Source organism: Pagrus major, chromosome 11 (assembly GCF_040436345.1).
Source record: "Pagrus major chromosome 11, Pma_NU_1.0".
Lineage (NCBI taxonomy): Eukaryota > Metazoa > Chordata > Actinopteri > Spariformes > Sparidae > Pagrus > Pagrus major.
The window spans coordinates 4,852,475-4,873,665 of record NC_133225.1 but is presented as its reverse complement, the minus strand read 5'-3'; the positions used below and the strand labels follow the sequence as shown (position 1 = coordinate 4,873,665).

Here is a 21,191-nt window from a genome sequence, read left to right as displayed (position 1 = left end):
CTGCGCGGCGAGCGCCACCAGAAAAAAAGCCCCCGCAAAGGAACTGAAACGGGTGCGCGGCGCAAACATTAACGCGCCACCGGGATTTTTTTTATATTTTATTTTTTTATCCCCCCCTTTTTTTTTTCTTTTTTTTTTTTTGCCTTTTTATGTATGTTTTGCAGGATTTGAGCAGCGACACTGAGAATTAGATAGAGAGAAGGAGAAGCAGCAGCAGCAGCAGCAGACGCAGAAGAGATGGACGAGCAGCCGAGGTTGATGCACTCTCACACGGGGGTAGGCATGGCAGGGCACCCCGGCCTGCCGCAGCACATGCAGGAAGGCACCGGAGGAACGGACGGCGACGGGAGAAAACAGGACATTGGAGACATTTTACAGCAAATTATGACCATCACGGATCAGAGTCTGGACGAAGCCCAAGCCAGGTAAAAAGCTCCCGATCAGCAGCCTCCTTTCCTCCCTCTGCCTCTGTCAGGAGGCGGCGGCGGGCAAAGTGGATATAGCACATGTAAATACGAGAAGGAAATACATGTTGAATTATCTGATTTTTACAGTAGAGCGCAGTGTAGATGGAAGTGAGAGGAGATAATAACGATGGCATGCCTTCAGATCATAGTTTGGCTTCACGTTGGAGTAAGTCGACAGCCGCGCGCCTGGAGGAGAAAATAAAAGTGTGTGTTTATTAGTGAGAGCTGCCAACGTGTCGTTTTAAAGCACTTTAACACTTTCATGCAGTCATTCATGAGAGCAGCTCATATTTATATATTTATTTTTTTTAAATATGAAATATAATTAGTGGGCAACAGTCCAGGCTGTGTGTTTTTTTTAGGTGTCTTACAGCTTATTTCATCCATAATGTGTAATTCACATTAAATTCAATGAAGCTGGAAGTGACCGATAAAAGTTATGCATTTGAAATATTTTCATTTTTTTATATATATAATTGGTCAGAAATATCAATTAACACGTGATTGGTGCAGCACAACAGATGAAGCTGAATAAAAATGTTCCTCTGCATGTCGGTTAATGGATATATGTTGCAGTAAATGAGGCTGGGTGTGCAGGTGGTATTAAATAGTTAACAGTGCCTGTAATTGTGCTGTAGCATCTTAAAAAGAAAAGAAAAATGCACATAAAAGTGATAATTTAATAAGATTTAAGAAGAGTTTCAGATTTAATATAACGTCTCTCTGTTGCAGGAAACACGCTCTGAACTGTCACAGAATGAAGCCAGCTCTTTTCAATGTCTTGTGTGAAATCAAAGAAAAAACAGGTACGTCTCACATTAATTCTAATAAGAGAGAAAACCCGTAGAGTTGCTCTGTCGTCGCCTCGCTAAAAAAAAAAGTGTCCTTAAGCAGGTTGACTGGAACACAAAGCTGCACACTGTATTTTCTCACTAATGGAGCCTGCAGCTAGAAAAACCCAACGAGGGCACAGTACCGGCTCTGTGTGGAGGCGATTTTATCATCAAGAGGAAAAAAAAGGGGGCTAATTTGCTTTTTCACACTCCAGAGTCACAACCTGATGTTGGGCTGTTCACCCACAACACGATTCGCTAATATAAATTTCACTGACATGTGTAAAGACGTGCGTTTCCTCCTGTAGCTGTAAAGTCTGCAGTGTTTTTTTTTAACTATTTCACAATAGGAGCTGTGGACAATTACCTCGAGCGGTCCCTATCAATTATCGTGTCAAAATATGAATGAGGCTTTTTTTTGATGCTATTGTGGAATAATAGAGAGTATTGAGCAAAATTGTCACAAGCACGTTGATGTCTCCCCTTGTGAGTTAACTGTCAAGTCTGGTGAATACGTCTCTTTCTATTCTGCATTGTGTCTCTCTATTAAAGCGGTTGTGAGAGGGAGCATGTCAGCAGAATAATTGCTAGGAGAGAAAATAACGTAACATAGGAGGCGTAAGTCATGTTTCCAAATCATTTTCCTCGTGACATTTTTGAAATTGGCACAGATAGAATTCGGTGCACTTCAGACTGATAGCGTGCGTCTCATCTTTTATTTCCCTGTCTTCAGACTGATGTGCTGTAGGACTCTTTCAAAACTTTGAGATATTGAGTCGCCAAAACATGCCAGTTCTGCCTGCGAGAGGCGAGCCGCTTCCTGTGTGTTTCACACTCATTAGTGCATGAAATCAAACGGCGGTGGATGGAGGATGAAGGAGGTATTGTTTTCATTGTACACGAAGTTGCACTTGCTCATACTTGACCTTTTGTGGCGGCGTCGACTGGTGCTGTTTATGTTGTTTATCGTGTGTGTGTGTGTGTGTGTGTGTGTGTGTGTGATCCCGACCTCCTCGCCTGGTGCTTTCATGGATGTTTTCATTGAGGCTTTCCATTGAAGTTCACCTCGCTGCCTACCCCCCCGAGCCCCGGCAGTTTATCTTGAATCGGCCAGTGCCTCTGGAGAGAGCAGGGGGCCGTTTGAAGCCTGCTGGCTCACTCTTCTTTTTTTGTTGTCTTGGTAGGTTTTTTTGGAGGGGGGAGTGACACAGTTATGCATAGTGTTTTACTCCCCGGCGCTCCTCGGAGTTCATCCAAAGTTCGGCTCTGCTGAGAGTACAAAGTAACTTGGACCTCTTCCTGCCTGCACACCCATTCTTCTCTCTTTCAGCTGGCAACCTATAAACACAAGGTGCAGCTTGTGGAGCTTCACACGGGAGATCTGCTGCTTGTCTCGTTTTTTTTTTTGTTTTTTTAAATTTCATCCACTTGGCTTTGTTGTGAGTTTCAGTGAGGAACATTTCACATTAAGATTTCTGTTTTATATCGCTTTAAACGTCCAACACACACACTCAGATGTGAAGCATGTTTCCCCGCTCGTTGCCACAGCACAGAAATCATCACGATCAACACACTTAAGAGTTAAGTGCCTCGAACACTTCTTCACCTCCGTCACTCTCAACACCTCGCAGTGTTTTAGTGTAAATAAAACAGGGAGTGTTAAAAAGTGTTTCCACTCCGAGTCTGTCGACAAACTTCACACGTTTTCCCTCATTACGTTCACTCATCAAACATGGAACATGGGCTCGATGATTAATAATAAATATTTTGAAATAATATTTTTACTCTCGTGGTGAGCTCAGGATGATGTGAAAGTTTCTTAGTGTTATTTTTCTCACACATCCCAGTTCTGTACTTAAAGGTTCACTATGTAGCTTTGGAAAAGAAATTCAAACTCACAAATATGAAACAAAGTTCTTAATAATTCAAACTCAGAAGTATTTCTTTGATATTTTCCCAGAACTGAATGAATCAGATGTCCTCAGAGGTTAATATTGACCTCAGAACGCAGGTTAAAGAGTAAGGAGGCTGCGTAGAAGAGTCCTGAGGTTATAAACAAAGTATCACGGTGTGGATTGTGTTGTCGTTTGTTTATTCAGTCGTGAAAAGGTGATTTTTCTCTTCTTATTAAAAAAACTACATAGTGCACCTTTAATATCAATATTAACTTATGTGGAAATTTGTAGAAAAATCTGCAGCTTGTTGCTCCGTCGACTGGAGGGAGGTCGACTTCCCGAGTTAAAGGAGCACTATGTAGTTTTAGGGAAGAGATTTTAACCAGAAGAGGAAAATCTTCATTCACTGAGTTTTTTTATGCCTAAACAAACTAAAAGGACAACACAGTGTCACACTGTTTTACTTTATTTACATGTGGCGGACCCTGCCACCTCTCCAGCTTCAAACAGTGTTCTGGGACATTATTTTAGTTTGTATTATTACCTCGTTAATATTGTAAATATTTAAATTCTTCTCTGAAACTCCACAGTGCTCCTTAAAGTTAAATTAAAGTGGTTGACAAAGGTTGAAAAAATAATTGTGACTTATTTCATTTTTGTTTACCTCTGAAGTTTTTCTTTAATTATTGATAATGTGATTATAGTTGTGATGGTCTGTGGCCATTTGTAGTTTTCTGATGTTTTGCAGTTGGCAGTATGATGATATCTGTAGTTTTGAAGTTGGCGCTGCATTAATGAAATAATTCAGTCTTAACTGACTTTTTAATAAAACTTAAATACAAGGCTGCAGATGAAAGAATAACTGATAAATAAATCAACTTTATTTGTACCTAATTATTCATTTTTACAGATTTTAGAGACATAATCAGCTGTAATGTACTCAGTCGTTTCCCAAAATGCTTGGTTTAAATTTTTTTCAGTCCTTTAGTCGTGAAACACCTCAGCAGCTCATCTGAAACGCTCTGCTCTGCCCAGCTGCCCCCTGTAAATATTTCAGACTGCGTGTCAACCGGCCGAGTCCAGCAGCAGCGTTAGCTCCTCGTCAGAGCTGCAGCTGAGCCGCTGCAACTTTGTCCCAAGTATCCGAGCGCAGCAGAGACAGTGTGTATCCACAGAGCTGCTGCTGCTGCTGTGTGTGTGTCTGTGTGTGTCTGTCTGTGTGTGTGGCTGTGTCTGTGTGTGTGTGTGTGCTTGTGTATATTTTCCGTCCCTGGCTTGTCCCCGGAGCAGCTGACAGCACCTGCAGGACACAATGCCAGTGTTGATCTAGAGCCTGAACTTGTGACCTACTCTGTGTATTTTTACTGGGATAAAGTGAAGGATGGCCAGCAGAAATATATTGTGCAGTATAAACAAGCACAACAGTTCCCCAACACCCGGGAGGAAGAGGACGAGGAAGGAACACTTTATTTAAACCTCTTCTCTTTTTTTAATCTTTTTTTTTCTTTTTTTGTCAGACGTCGGCTTCGTCCTTACCCAGATTCATTCCAGGAATATTTGGGTTGTCTTTTTTTACTTCAAAGGAATGATGTTTTTCAGACGCCGTGCACGAGTCCGTGTGTGTGTGTGTGTGTGTGTGTGTGTGTGTGTGTGTGTGTGTGTGTGTGTGTGTGGCATAATGCATTCCTCAGAGGAGACGAAGCATAGCATATATAAAGCATATTAATTATATCGCTCGGCGTTGTTCAAAATGTGGAGCAAAGGTAAGAGCAGCAGGTTCTGTCTGTGTTAGCGTCGGTCCTAGCAACCGGGCCGTGTGCTCGGCTCTGTTCTGTTATGAGAGGCTCTCACACAGACTTTCCAAAAATACATCCAAACAATTTGACTCGGCTGCTGTTGGCACATGAAACCTCATCCGTCCGCTAACTGGATTTAAGTTAACGTATAATAGGACGCTGCTTCATCTTCGAGTGCTCACTTTCCGTATACAGTTTATAAAAAACACTAATGTTTTTAAAGGTGGACTGTTTTCTCTTCACCATCACTTTTTCTTTTTTTTTTTTTTGTATGATTGATGAAAAGGCCTCTTTAGATAAGCAAATGCTTGACAAACTGATTTGGAAAATGAGCCGCGTTGACCTCTGTAAACACTTCACCAACGTCATAAATCTCCAGCAGTGTCAAACAAAACCACTCCTTGACTGAGCCGCTCAGTAAATGTGCTGCTCTGACTTGCTGTTTAATTTTTTTCCTCCTCAACCTCAACAAAAGGCCGGCTTTCTTGTGGCCCGTGTTTGTGTAGTGTTGGGTTTCAAGCCTAGGGGATCCTCCATTTATAAAAATGACTGGCCGAGTGATGTAATGTTATTTTTTGAAGGGTGAAAATAGGGTGTTTTACAGAGGGCAGCCGAGTAGTGTTTGACAGGATGAAATGAGCCAGAGGTCTGATTATGGAAGGTGCATGGAAGCCTACACTGCATTGACTTGTCAGTCCATTCAGATACTTGGCATCTGCCTATTTGTATTACAGAGGCTGAACTGAGCTCGGCCCCGCACGTCACTGTGCAAACACTTGGAAAGCAGCCTTCGTAGCGATCAGGTGAAAATCAGACCAGATCAAGTGAAATACGATCTGCTGACACAATTAGTCGTCACGTTTCTCTGATTCTGGCTCTTCTGATGTGATGATTTACTGCTTTTCTCTCTTTGATATCATTTAAAACTGAATGTCTGTCAGTTGAACAGAACCAGGGATACAATTAGACTTTAGTTTCATTATCCATTAATCTGACAGTTACTTTCTAGATCAGTCAGTTTATCATTTGGTCTTTAAAACATGAGGAAGCTGTCAGCACACGATCCGAGATGTCTTGTGTGTCCGAACAACAAAACAAAACCGAGTAATATTCAGTTTACTGAAGCCAAAGAACCTTTTTTGGCTTATTATTGGCATCTTTGCTTTAAACAAATGATTTACTGTTCGCAATATGTTGATTTTCAAAAGCTTTTTTCTGTCTATTGACAAATACATCGACTAATCAACGAAAAAAGATATTATAAGACTTGACCTTTGGCTCTGGGAACTTGTGGTTGGCTTTCACATTTATTAGAGCTGCAACGATGAGTTGATCAATAGATTAGTCGACTGAAAGAAAATGTATCGCCAACTATTTTCGATAATCGATCAATCGTCGGTGTCACAGAACCAAATACGACGTCTTCAGATGTCTTGTTTTTGTCCACAACCCAACGATATTCAGTTCACTGTCACGGAGGAGGAAAGAAACCAGAACATATTTACTTTTTCTCTTAAAAATGACCCAAACTGATTTAATCGATTACCAAATTAGCTGGTGATTCATTTAATAGTTGAAAACTATTCGATCAGTTGTTGCAGCTCTGGTTGTGGATTCACAGGTGAGCTGGCGGCTGCATATCAAACTGAAAACCCATCTGTACTGAGGTTTTGTGATCCAGTCGGGGCTCAGTGCAGGTGTAAACCAGCAGCAGGTGAAAGCTGCACGTTGGCTTCTCTGTATTACGAGGCGTAGATGTCGTCTCTGATAGCGAGCGTCATGTCACAGGAGCGCCTCCCCTCTTGTGCCCGTCTCTGATAGCTTTTGTCTCCCTCCTCTCTCCCTCCTTCCTCCTCGATGCTGATACAGCAGCATTCGAGGTGGCGGCGGTTGAGGGGGAGGAGGTGGTGGGTGGAGGGGTAGAAATGCCAAAGCTCGCCGCCACAGCTGTTTCCCCAATCTCTCTGCTTAATCATCCACTGAGAGAGAGAGGAAGAGCCGGAGTCTAATTCTGCTCCGAGGATGTAGACAAGTGTGGAAAAAATGTGTTTTGATTAACCGGCACCGAGCGACTTTGGACTGTATGTGATGCACAATCCTAATCACAGAATCATCTGTGAGTGACAGCATTGTAAATGGTGTGCTAATACCATTACAGTATAGAACAATGTGCTTACATTATACATTATGCAAATTGTCAGTCGCCTAATTGATACATGTTAATCATATTAAGGAGCTTAATTATAAGAATCTTACTGTGCTGCGATTTGTTAATTAACACTGACATCATATGTACAAGGAAAGTGATCTATTTTTTGTCTCCAGGAGAAGTTTCTCCTCCTCTCGTCCTCGAGGAGGAGGAGGAGGAGGAGGAGGAGAAGCACTATATTGTTTTTATATCTCTAACTGATATATTTTCCTGAACTGATGAATGATTCCTCTGCTCTTTTCTGAAGGCCACTGGAATGCAGTTTGTAGAAAAATTACATTTAGCTGGGAGCAGCCCTGCCAGTGTGGAGATTACAGAACGAAGGCGAGATCCAAGTAGACTTGTAAAAGAGCGCCGGCCTCAATCTTTTACCTGAATGTCGACTCCTGTGCTCAGCGCGTTGCTTAAATATCACATTTACCTCGTTCAAGGCTCTCTTTGCAATCTCAGTCCCTGCAGGTTTGGTCTGCCTTTATTTTTTTTTTTTTTCCTGCACCAGCCTCCTTAATATGTTACGAATTTAATCAAGTCTGCAAATTTGTTATGCACGTTAAATTGAACATGCAATGGCACATTTGAATGTGGTTGCCATACCAACCCCCCAGGAGTTCATTTTCCATAATGTAGTGTTTGGAATCTCATTTCCTCCACTTTCCCCCGCTGCTACTTGCAGACGCCACCTCCAGGCCTCCACTGTACGTTCAGCGCGAGCTCGGCTCGGCTGCCACGGCTCTCGAACACTGGAGGGAGGGAGAAGGAAGGGGAGAGAGGGAGAGAGAGAGAGGCCTCTCTCCACGTAGTGGAAATGACACAAATTAATATACACTACTTAAACCAGACCAAGATTAATGGTTCCCTTTCGCTGCAGCTTAGTCCCACTGTCAGTTGCCGGGTGCTCGTTGGACAAAATCAACACTAATCAACATTTATTCCACTTTTGCCCTGGGCTCTCAGGAGTCTGGCAGGACTGCGTGGCCCCCCCCCCTCCCTTCCCTCCCAGCAATCCACCCCTCCCTTCGTCCGTCTCGCTACGCTTTTCACCTCTCATCCAGCTCCTCCATACATCACCCTCCTCACACCGCTCGGCTCCTCAGAGGAGAGTGCGCCCCCTCCTATCAGGCCACATTAGAGTCATGATAGATTTTCTCTTTTCATTTGCATCTGATATTTAACACAGCAAAGCAGTTGCTCTGTCACTTTACAGTACAAGTGTGTGCGTGTGTGTGTGTGCGTGCACGAGTGTGTGTGTGCGCACAGGCTTTTGTTCGTGTGTGTTTTTTCGAGGCAGTCGTTTCTGGCAGTAATCTTATCTGCACTCAGTCGCCACTGCATTATGAGAAACAGGATATGCATTCAGTGTTCACTTGTGAGTGTGTGTCAGGTGGTGTATTTATACAACACTTCATTTTCTGGAAAGAAGCATTTTAAAGTACCCGCTGCTGGGAAACTGAAGCCCAAGGTCACATGAGTGTTTCTCTATATGTCTTTTTATTGCTAAAGGTAAATAATCTGCTGCTGCTGTGAATCATAAATACTCTTCTGGTTTCTGTGACTGGCAGCGGCGGTGGAGGCATCCACAGATCTGCTGACTGTTTTTTTTTTTTTATTAGCAGAATAACATTAAGCAGCCGGCGAAGGCTCGTAATTGGCCGATCTAATTCAGGCAGCATCTCTTTGTCGTTCCACCGGCTGAGATAAAAAACGCTCTCGCAGGGACGATTATTAAGAAAGATGCCTAAAATTAAACAGTGTCTACATCCTGACTGTCGACGTGCACCGAATGTAGTTTATTCTTATAGAGAAGAACAACTGTATTATTGGGTCACGTCAACTATGAAGATGTTCAGAGAATATCAGCGTGATAATATCGCTGTGACTTTGATGTGAACCAGATATTTTCACTGTTCACAAGGTTTTCAGTTGAGCCTGACCGATTTATCTGTCGGACAGTATTTTCCAGCAATATTAGCAGTTTGTGCCAATATCGCTGATATATATATGTATAGTATCGGTGTATATGTTGTCTGGTATTCACTTATGCTAAAACTTTTTCATGTTTTTTGGAGATTATAAGGCAGAAAAAGATGCTTTGGGTAGTTTATAATTATTAAATTCACAGATATTTTAGACGATAAAGCTGATTGTTAAGAGTTTTGAGTGAACACTGTAAAAACAACGTGTGTATATCAGCCGATATATCTGTCGCAGTTATTTACTCCCTAATATCGGCATCAGCATCAGCCCCAAAAATCCAGTATCAGTCGCGCTTTAATTGTCTTATCTCATAATTTTACATTTTTGATGCGAATATACAAAGATTAAGATTCATAAAGTAAAAAGTAAGTATGATGCAAGCGGAAGAAATGTGTCAAAATATAAAATGCACATTCTGTGGCGCTTCACTATCGTAACATCAAGCACAGCAGCTTCTTATATCTCTGTTATTGAGAATATTTTAAACGAGTGGACCACAAATAAACAGAACGACGTCAATCCTGCATTTTTCAAATATGTTAACATTAATAATTTAGTTTGAATTTGTTCAAAATCGTTTGTTTTTTAATGATTTGATATCTGATCCCTTTGTCTTTTAGCCAGACCGATATTACCCGGTCTATCACAGATAGATTGGTATCGGTGTATATGTTGTCCGATATGCACTGATACGAACACGTCTTTTGATTATAATGAAGAAAAAGATGCTTGTGGTCGTTTATAATTATTAAACTCTCTTTGGAGTTCACTGTTTCAGTGCACTGGTGCCGTTTAAGACAGTAAAGATTACAGTTAGACTGTCAAACATCCTGCCTCTGTTACATTTCTGTGTCACAAGTGTCTGATATTTGAGTGATCATTGCAAGAAATGTGACCGATTCATCAAATATCAGTGTATCAATTTCTTACTTAATATCACCATCCGTATCTGTCGAGCTCTACTTCTTCTCTGTATTAAGAAAATTTGACTATTGACCTTTACCTTTTTTTTTCGATTTTCCTTCACCCAGATATTGTCTTACCCGCTTGTTCCTATTCTGGGAGCTAGATATTCTGGATCTCTTCCCAGCATGCATTGGGTGGGAGCCAGGGAAACACCCTAAACTGGAGAGCGGTCCATCACAGCAGCTCAGATTTTGATGCACGCTCAGTAATCTGAGGTGGGATCCCTCCTCTGCGATGTAGAGATTGCGTGTCGCTTCACTCCCCCTGTGAGGATGAAATTGTGCAAACAGCTGATGCCTCTTTTCCTACTTTGCCAAGATATGCAGCTCCGTGTTGTCCATCTTGTAGCGCTGCGTGGCCAGCGGCATTGTCATGGCACCAACTGGCCTCATTGAAGTGACACCAAGTGCTTTGTCAGCTTTGTGTCTCAGGTGCCAACCTGCGCTTCCCAAAATAAACTGTCATGCAATGTGGCAGCACAGAAAAATGTCGGAGCATGTTGGGGCCCTGCGCCCCCCCTGAAAGGAAACAAATGTTCCATAGCAGAAATGTATTGTGGTTTTGGACGCCTTCCCAGCTCCGACACCAGCGGCGTGGTGGGGAACTCAAAGCGTGCGGTGTGATCGTCTGCGGCGTCAGCAGGGGTCACAGCAGGTGGGAACACAGACGTAAAAAAAAAAAGTTGAAGTTTCTCTGCATCGACGTCCTTTAATTTATTTTTTAAGTGATTTTTATGTCACTGTGGACCTGTTAGACTTTGACAGCTCTTTGCTATTTGCAGACATCCTCCTCCAGAAATAGCTTATGCTTACTGTAGTTAGCTCCACTTCCTGTTTTATAAATGGTCTGTCATTTTCTCTCCGCGGTGCAACATTACACCTCGGAGGATGTGCACTTGGTTGAAGTCACTTTCAGGCTGATGTCAGGAAGTTGGAAAAGGGTGAGCATGTAGAAAAGTCACACGCAGAGATTCCTCAGCGACCTCCAAACTGTAACCACTGGCCGTGTCTGCCCTGTTGGATTTGGCAGCGAGCGTGTGATTCCTGTGAGATCGCGGCGTGGCCTCCGTGTGCTCTATGGCTGCCATGACATTTTTATGACTAGTGGACTGAAGTAAAGGTGGGAGTCACAAAGGCTTGAAATGGAGGTTCTGTCCTCACCTCCATAATGAGGAACCAGAAGCTAATCATGCAGACAAAGGGAAGGATTCTGTAGCCTGACAGCCAGCGAGGTATAATGATGTTTCACTAAACATGGGCCGCAGAGCCGGAGAGGGCTGTGATCTGAACTGTGTCTGAGCCACGAGTATCTGGGATTTTTTAACAAATCATTACACTGAAAGATGGAATTATATTTACTTAGCTATTAGCTGTTAGCTGATGATTTAATCTGCCTAGTGTGTCGGTCAGTCCTCACTAGTTACAGTGTACAAGGCTGAAAAATGAAGCGCAGCGAGCTCGTGTCAGATCATTTTTTGATCGACAGACGGCCTTCGTCCAACAACAAACAGACAAAGTCCTCACTCACATTTTGCGATCTTAATCTTGATCTTGATCTTCTGAGAAGTAAAAAATTCCACCACAAATTACCAGACATATTTCGCTAAAACTCAAAGGTCATGTGATAAAATCTCTGTAATTTAGTTATATTGTCAGACAACGGAACGAGTGTAAAATTGGATGGCAGCTCATAACATGTTGAACGGCAGTCAACAGCTGAGCTGTGAGGCCACGTGTCTGTTGTGTATGATGCTTGTATCACATGCGGAAAGTGGGCAGAACAACTCTGAACCATGTGTGGCTGCTGAAGATCCGACGGTCAGCTTCTCAAACGTTGATGATAGAAAGATAATGTCAGTAAATACGAGGAAAATGCAGACTTTGCTTATCACATGCAAATGTCCCGCATGAAACACATCATTCAATCAGTCAATCTTTATTTGTGTAGCACCAATTCACAACAGAAGGCATCTCATGACACTTCCCAAATTGTGCAGATCTAGACCACGCGCCTTGATTAATTTATTTTCAGAGACCCAACATTTCCCCCATGAGCAGGCGAGAAAAAACTGCCTTTTAACAGGAAGAAACCTCGAGCAGAACTGGACTCAATGGCGGGCGGCCATCTGCCTCGACCCCACGTGTGTGTGTGTGCATCTACTGGTAATATTAGTCCTGCTTGAATAGGGGCTTAACAAACCAATGCAAGCTAGCTAACAGCGAACATTTTAATTTTGTGGTTACGTTCATGTCATATCGTTTAAATCGTAAATGAAGCAGCTGAAAAACTGTTTCACGTAAGCCTCCAACTTATAGTAAGTAATAATGAAGAATTATAGCTATTCTGAGTCGGCGGGATCGGTAATGTCCGACTACGCCAACATCTCCCACTTAGTGAAAAGAGCTGCAAAGGCTGCAGCATCCAGTTTTAACACTGATGCTATTGATTCATCTCATTTTATAGCATCCATTAAATGTTTGTGTTTGGTTTCACTTAACAAACTGCTATAAATACATAACCAAAGCTAATTGAGGCTATTTAGACAACACGGTTTCCCGTTCATCCCATCGTTTCCCATCAAACCCTAAAATCTGTTTTAAATTTCTGTAAATCAAATGTGTTTCGGATCATGTTGACCTGATCGGCTGGACCAAGACACAGTTAACAATTCAAAAAACATTTTATAGACTAAACGATTAATGAATCGATTAAAAAAAAATAATCCGCAGATTAATTGATAATCAAAACGACCATTATTCTGCAGTTGTAACATCCAGCTGGCCTCCGCTGTCACCGCTGATAGATTCAGACTGCTCCTGCCTCCGCCGCGAAGAGATCGTGTTGATAAGTTAATATTCCGACAACAGAGATGAGATTAAGAGGTTTTAGGAGTTTGGAGGATAGCGTAACCTTGATAAAACGCTCATCTCAGTGACATTGATTTTCACCATCCATCTTCATCTGATATGAAGTATGCAAATGGTGGCATCGGCTGGGAGTGGAGTACAGTGCTGTTAAATGGGCCATTTCAAATGTTCTTTGTACTATGCTGACTTCCAAAAAAATTCACTGTCAGCCGGCTCGCAGCATGCCGGAGTCATTTCGGAGACATTTTTCCACCTTTATCCTGCAGCTCCTTCCATTTCTTCCACTCCTGTCTCCCCCCCCCTCCCCTCACCCTCACCTCCTCCTCTTCTCCTCTCCTTGCATGCCATACAAATTAGGTATGTACTGTCAGTGTCAGAATGGCTACTCATGAAATATTAACAGCTTGTAGAGGATTTTACATCGCTACATTCCTCTTCATTTTTTAACTATGTCGGCGCAGGAGGTGGAACATTTATTTGTGTGAGTTCAGGGAGGCTATTACCCGACCAGCTTTCTGCATGTTTTTTAGATGATACCCATCAAACCCCTCTTTTCCATTTGCCCTCGAATACCCTTTGCAAAAATGAAAAGCGAGGCCGTATTGCAGCGTGTTTACGTCCACACATCCCGGGTACGTCGTGATCTCGGGATCCTGGATGTAACGAGGTGTTTATCGCCTTATGAAGCTGGTTAATTATCCCTTTATGAGTAAGATAAGACCAAATAGTTTGCATTAAACAACATATGGGTAGTTGTTAAAATGCCTGCACGGAAGGTAAAACCCTGAGCTGACAGTTATAAACCAGTCCAATTACAAGCTGCCTGGGATCAGTATTCCTGAACGTAGATGAGAATCTGCGTCTGAGAGGCATCTTTGTCTCTAACATGCTTTATTTTGCTCTTTTTCTTTTTAATCTCGTCGATTCACGGCTGGTCTACGAGCATGTTCGGCTCGGTGGGCGGGGATGGCCTCTCTCTCGCTCTTTTCTTGCCTTTTTGTTGGATGGCCCCTGTAAAGATGGAGCTGTCAATCATCCGCGAGGCTTCCCGAGTCCTGAGAGGCGACGTCAGTTTCTCAGCGAGCGACAGGAACAATGACTTTTGTTGTCACACATGAGCATTTGTGTGGAGCGTTCTGTGGACAGTGCGTTACCCTTTAATTAAATTCACTCTCTGCTTCTGAAAGGAGCTGAAGGGGAGGCACACAGATGGCTGAAATAATTGAAGTGATTGAATATAGTGGAGCAGCGAGTGGTCATTTAGATCCTGTGCTTTGAGTTAAATGCTTCTTTTTAAAAAGGATAATTTCAATTTGTTACAACTTGGTTCTGATTTTCAAGGGTTTTAACGTAACTTCTGTCAGTTATTGTAATACATGAATGTGTTGCTAACACAAAGCCTGACGGGGCAAGAGTGACAACCAGTCAGTCTTTCATACAGCTTAGAAACAAGCTCACAGTACAGTCAGATTAAACTACTTCATTGTGAGGTTAATCTAAACGTGTGCACATCCAATAATTGTTACTACAGATCGTTAAAAATCACTTATTGCAAAGGAAAACTAACTACGGGCTGGCCCGAATCCTTCGAATGCCTTGTGGTCGACATCCAATCCACTGTTTGAATGCTGTGCTTAAAAGTGCAAACATGTAAGAGCAGTTAGAAACCGCTAACTGCTGTAGCTGCCATCAGCTAGTTAGCTCAGTTAGCAGTGCAGCTCACAGGCCGGACTGGGAGCTCGCAGCTACGGGGAAGTGTTGGTGTTAACACCTCGAGCACAAGAGCTTTGAACCCAGACGGGCCGGGGGCTAGCTGGTTAGCATGCTAAACATTGCACACAATACACAGACGTCATAGTCTTGTAATCTTACATAGTGCACCTTTAAGTCATGTCGCCGCCTCGAAGCCCCAAAAATGATATTTAGGATAACCCTAGTGCAGATAACAAAGCAGAGTTAGTACGTTTGATGGAGGTTTACTCTTCTGTCTTCCAAGTAATTTTGCTTTGTTTTAAAAACCTCACTGATCTTTTGACCTCTCACATGGGGGGTCCAAAAGCCAGTTAAGGTTGAGAGGCAGTGAGCCGATAAACCGAGAGATAATAACCCAGTTTGTCATTAAATCCACAATATTTATAATTCTCATTGTGTGAAAGTACCAGTAGTCATCCCTACAATACTTTATCCACATCAGTATCAAGTATTTAGTCAAAAATATTGTGATGTCAACATGTCAAGATATATATCATGTATCACAGTATCGTGATATCATTTTAAGCCCATATGGCTCAGCTACATGTAGGTGTTATCTCTCAGCGATTGCTTTGTTGCTGTTAAAAAAAAAAAAATGGAGGAAAATGAGTTGATGAGGTGTATCCTCCTCTCTTATCATATGTAGCTGGGGCTTGCTCTCCTCTTGACTAATGATGATGTGTGGCACAGGTAGCTGTCAGCAAGGCGTGATTAATTAAAAGGGAAACTAGGCCAATTTGTCATATTGTTCTAACTGTGGTCAGAGAGCACCGGCGAGTTGCGCCGCCGATGCCTCCGCCACCCTCCACACAGCGTACCTAGACATCCATAACGTGTGCTGGCTTCTGCAGCTATTTGTGCAGAAGCCTCTCATCAGCTCGGAGGGAGTTTTTTATCTGCGCCTCTCCGCTCAGACTGTCTCAACAACAGACCTGATAACAATTAGGAGGCGTCTGCTCCAGAATGGGGCTCAGAAATATGAGCGTGCCAGGCGAGGTTGACATAATGAACAGATCGAGCACGGAGGAGAGCGCTGAGTTTGAAGTCTTAAGAGAAAGCACAGAGACTTTTTACCACTAACATACAGTTAAAGCTGCGTTTGATTTCCTGTTGTGTTTTTTTGGGAGGTCCATCCATGCAACAGTGATTAGCATTGTTGAGAGGCCAGCGGCTCGCAGCGCTGCACACAGACTGAGGCTTCTCAGCTGCCAGCTGTGGGTCTCACTGCAGGCCGGTGCAGAGAGCAGAAGTCTTGTTTGTGTTGGACTGCAGTGTTGCTCCCAGCGTGCAGCCTGGCCCTTGTCAGCGGCCCTGTCATATCTGTCTCGGACCTGTCCCGACAGCCAACCCGGACTCCCACGTCACAAAGGCGGGCTCGTCCTGAGAGAGACAGGTGTCAGCAACCCCCCTCCCCCCCTCTTCCCCGCGCTCGTCCAGGCAGATGCCTGCTGCGACCGGGCCACATATTTGAAGCTGAGCAACATGGAAAGAAGGGGTCATCGCTGCCACCCATTCACAGTCGCCATATCGCAAGAGACTGGAGCTCCATCAGAGCGCTCATGTCAGATATGGAGCATCCACCAGAGGAGACTGTCCCAGTCCAAGAGCATTACAGACTGGGACTGAGTCCTGACTGACTGACACGCTGACTGACAGCTTTATTGTGTCCTTTGAGGAACGGGGATGAAAGGCTCTCGTGAAGAGGCCGCACAAACACAGACCATACTCAGTCGTGCTCGGGAAGAATTACTTGTTCCTTTGTATGCATTGTTGTTTCTTTGTATAGAGTCCACGTCTTTTAGCTGACAACACTCTTTCTCTAATTGTACAAAAGCAGCCATGGAGGAATCTGACATGTTATATTCTGACTACAAAGCCTCAGCCCCAAGGACTCAGGAACCAGGAATTTCACGAGGAATTCTTGTGAGCTTCTTTTTCCTGAGAACTTACTCAGAAAAATGTTCGGCTGTTCGAGATTAAAGCAGTGTAACGATCGTACAGTTAATACAGTTTCCGTATTAGCTCTAATATGTGCATCCACTGTTATGTAGAACTATTTTAGTGAGCAGTTAACTGCTAACAAAGCGCTGCTAATCTCAGTTACCTTTAAAACGAGCATTTTTAACGTTTGATAGAGAGCGTCCTCAGTAATATAACAAAAGTCGAGTCACCAAGGTAGTGACTGATGTAGTCATGCCGTTTCCAAAGAAATATCCAGCCCGCCTATCTAAAGTTGCTAACGTTAGCCAACATTAGCAACTGTAAGCTATTGGTTTAACAACACCTAGCAAGGCTGTAGCAGCGACACTCCTGATAGTATTAATTTGCTGATTAATTTCAGTTCATTTCTTTCAAAAGTTACACAGTCTTGCTTTAAACGTGACAGCAGTAGCAGAAAACTTCATTAGCAGCAATGTAACGTTAGCTAACGCAGCAAACACTGCTCATATGTGGCTGTAGGATAGCACCAGTAAGGCCAATATCTGTCAGATATACATTGGCTTCACTAGTTCTGGTTCTAGTAGAACAAATTACAAGATCCAGTCACAACTCACCATCGTGCTGAAGGCAGCCGCTAGCTACATTTAGCTAAGCATAAAAAAAGGATTTGGACTGTAGCAGCAGCTAGCAACATTTAGCTAAGTATAAAGCGAGCATCCGTTTTCTCCGTGTGTTATTTTTGTAGTCATCTAAATTGATCCGCGGTGAAGCCAGACAAAGATTGCTGTATATTTAATGTCTTTCAGCAGCCACATTAAGAGTGCAGTGTGTGTGTGTGTGTGTGTGTGTGTGTGCGCGCGTGTGCTGTGACATTAATAATTTAATTGCAGTCGTGTATCTGAATGCTGCAGGAGCGCCAAGTGATGGATATTTTTAATGATATGAAGAGTGAAGCCCAGAAAGATCAATGCACACACACACACACACACACACACACACACACACACTCACACACACAGGCAGTGTCTGTCAATGTGAATCTAAGGGCCCTAGTGAGGATGATTGCGCTCACACACTAATATTGTTTTGGTCCATATCCCGTCTGGTCTGATCTTCCGGGCTGAAGGTCTCCGGCCCAAATGACTCTGTCCCCTTTTGCTGGTGCTGTCAGAACTGACAGTCCTCATGTTTATTTCATTTTGCGTCTGGGCTGTCTCGTTTCCCTATCCTCCAATGTCATTAACGCTCCGAGCCAGGACCCTGCAGTGGCGCGCCTAATGAATTCCTCTGCGGCTCCTCACTCCCCACCTAGTTACCCCAGCTCAAGGTGTCAAATTAAAACAGCCCGGGAAAAAAGAGCGAGGAAGCCGCGCTTGTTTTGTATGTGCTGGATGTTTGTTTCATTGCATGTATGTTTCCTCTGTTGCTGTTATTGAATTTTTTTTTTTTTTTTTGCTGCGCCGCAATTTGTTTTAAGTGCCCCCGATAATCGAGAGCTCGCAAACAAAACGAACCTTTAACCTTCTAATTAGTAAATGAGGCGACAACAGTGGAGAGAAAACACCTCCTCTGCTGCAGAAATGAGTTTGATCCTGTTAATACAAGAGCTGCTTCTGATGTCGACGTGCAGCTTTAACCTTCCCTTTTAGGGTTTTTTTTTCCCGATCGGCGTGATTATCATGCGTTTACTTGATGAAGAATCGCTGCTTTTAACATTTGGGATCTCCGGGATAATTTGGGGAATGAGATTAACAGCGGCGAGGATGCCTGGGTGACTGCTAATTGTGCTTATTTAGTTGTCATTGTGATAAGCGTAACGAGGCCAGACGTGTTATTGAGCTGTGAGGCTGCGGTGGGAGAGCACATTTTCTTACATTAATGGAGCCTTTACCATGAGGTTTATGTTTCTGTGAGCGCAGAACACCTTTACTGATCTCAATCTGATCATATCTACATTAAAACGTGTACGGCGGGCACGTTTTCATCCTTCCTTTATGATTACATAGGCTGCGTCTGGAGGTTAAGCGAGGCCGGTGCTTCAGTATGTGTCATTTCCCAGCGGAGAGCCTTCAGAAGTGACCACAGTGCTGCTGCTGCTGCTGCTGCTGCCGGGTGTCAGAGGAGCAGGCCTCCCCTCCTTGTGTGGCTCTCTCTCTTTCTCTGACAGCGCTGGAAGATGGAAAATGGTGTCAATCAATTCATCAGAGCAACACGGGTGGCTGTGCAGAGAGGAGAGCTGGGGGCGTGGTAATGGCAGCGTGCAGGAGGAGCGCGGCGCATGATTATGGCTCCCTGCTGCAACTATTTCCCCTCACCGTCGTAGCTGATGCTGCAGAGCCTTAATGGACTGACTGACTGACTGACTGACTGACTATACAGCCGGGTCGGTCCACGGCGAAGAAAAGGTTCCTTTAGTGGCAACTTTTCTGAAAGGCCTCCTCCTTCCTCCCTCAGCATCCTGTGACGTGTCTCGGACCTCCTCGGCACTCAGAAGTCCACGGCTTGTTAAGCTAAAAGAATGCGCCGCGTTAATTAAAGACGTGTAAATATGCTCGAATGGGCCGCGTCTTCACATTAGGAGAGATTTGCGGAATCTGCGCTGTAATATATTTTAATTAAGGATTAATTAAAAAATAATGGGGATTTTATTTTGCCTGGCAGACCGGGGGTTTGAACGTGGAAATCTGGCGTCTGCTGTGAGCTCATCAGTGGAATATTGAGCACCTCGCCTGCTTCTCAGGAGCTCGGGGAGCCTCTCAAGGTCTCTTCAAAACAAAAGCTCTGCCCTCTCCCTCTCTCTCTCTCTGAAATAAAAAAAAAAAAGAAAACAGACATTTACTGAGGGGAGGGAGTGGCTAACGCGTTTGGCTTAATTAAATTTTTTTCATCCCCCCCTCTCTCCTCCACCTCCTCCTCCATCCTCCCTCCTCCTCACCCTCACCCTCACCCATCCTCTCCTCTCTTTTTCGGCTGGCAGAGCAGCAGAGTGGCTCTGAGACACGGAACACTAGTTGTGCTGGCAATTATGTTAATGGGATGCTATTAGGCCATGATTCCGTATGAGCGATCGGGGAGAAGAAGAGCCCCGGCGGCAGAAAATGATAACGGAGCGTGCGCCTCGTTGATACCGCTCCAGCAGGATCATTTGCATAATGAACCCTCCCCACTAACGAGGGGTGTGGCCTCGACACTGAGCTACTTAGAAAGCTCAGGAGTCGCAGCGTGAGGCGAGCCGACAGTGAAAGCACAATGTGACAGAAAGATTCATGGACTTCACTAGTCGTTGCGAAAGCCATTTTGGCACGAATGTAACTGTAGCATGCAAATTCCTCAGTCGGTTCTCCTTTTTTTGCAAGAACGGGAAGCTCGCTGCTCCAGTGTTTTCCTTCCACACGCAGACATGACAGTGCAATTTTCCTTTTGAGTGCAATCTTATCTTGAAGAATGAATGAGGTAATCTCCATATCGCCGGCTCTTTGGCTCTGATTCGGTCGTGTATCTCGGACCGACTAGAATCAAAGGTGTTTTGTTGCCTGGCACATGCAGCCGATTGTTATTTCTGGCAGCTACGTTCTGAAAATGTCTTCGGCTTCCATAAATAGTTACAAATCAAATATTCATTATGCTGCCATCGCCAATTTATTCATTTTTTTTTTTTACTCTCAACCTCTTCGTTCGTTCAGAGTCAACATTTTGCATTTTCCATGTACAGCAACACACACACAGACACGCACATACTGCCACAGTGTGTAGACTTCTTGGCTGTATGATTCACTAAGCATTAAGAAGGAAACTACCTTGGGGACCAAAAGCCCTGTGGATTCCCTCAGCAGCTCAAATAAAACAAGCTGAGCAGGGATTGCTCCGCTTCATTCACACTGCTACATTTGCTAAAGCATCCGCGGTCGCCCCCTTTTTTCCTGCCTCATTTATACAGCCGAGGTTATGCACTGATGCTATTGATCCCGATCCTAACAATTTATTATTAATTTGGTTGCACAGTGCAGCGTCTTTATTTATGCATCGCTCCTCTCCCCTCTTGATGTCTTGATGTATTATTTGTGTGTCCAACGCAGCGTGCCGTATTTTTTCCTGCAGCCCGGCCTGTCGTCTTTAGACACAGCCTCCGGATTTGATCAGAATGATCTGGAGGCCCAGGGGAAGACATTAAACACCCAGAATGCCCCTCAGGCTGCTCTCCCCTCCTCTCCTTCTCAACCTTTCATTCTCCCTTAATGAGAACTCCTCCTAATTATTTCAGTGGCTGGAGCGCCGGGGACACAGCCGGAGTTAGATCCCCCTGCGCTCGGACGTGACTGCTATGCTGATGAAGGCGGGGGATCAATAATTTAGGCTCTAGCCTTAATGGCGGGGTGAGGAGAAAGCGATACATCTGAGTCAGAGATTACATTTTAAAGGCACAGCCCGAGAGCTCCAGCCGGAGTGAACCTCGCCAGCCTTCCCTGAATGTGTTCGCTGTAAACAGCTGAC

At 43.9% G+C, this 21,191-nt stretch overlaps 1 protein-coding gene across 2 annotated transcripts in view; it reads left to right on the top strand.

Moving 5' to 3' along the window:
- Positions 1-237: 237 nt before the first annotated feature.
- The window catches only part of pbx1b (pre-B-cell leukemia homeobox 1b), a 60,917-nt gene continuing 39,963 nt past the window's right edge, over positions 238-21,191 (top strand). For both annotated transcript variants that reach the window (XM_073476663.1, XM_073476662.1), the window contains exons 1-2: positions 238-425; positions 1,200-1,273. In XM_073476663.1, the coding sequence (XP_073332764.1) occupies positions 238-425; positions 1,200-1,273 (262 nt within the window). The remainder of the gene's footprint in view (positions 426-1,199; positions 1,274-21,191) is intronic.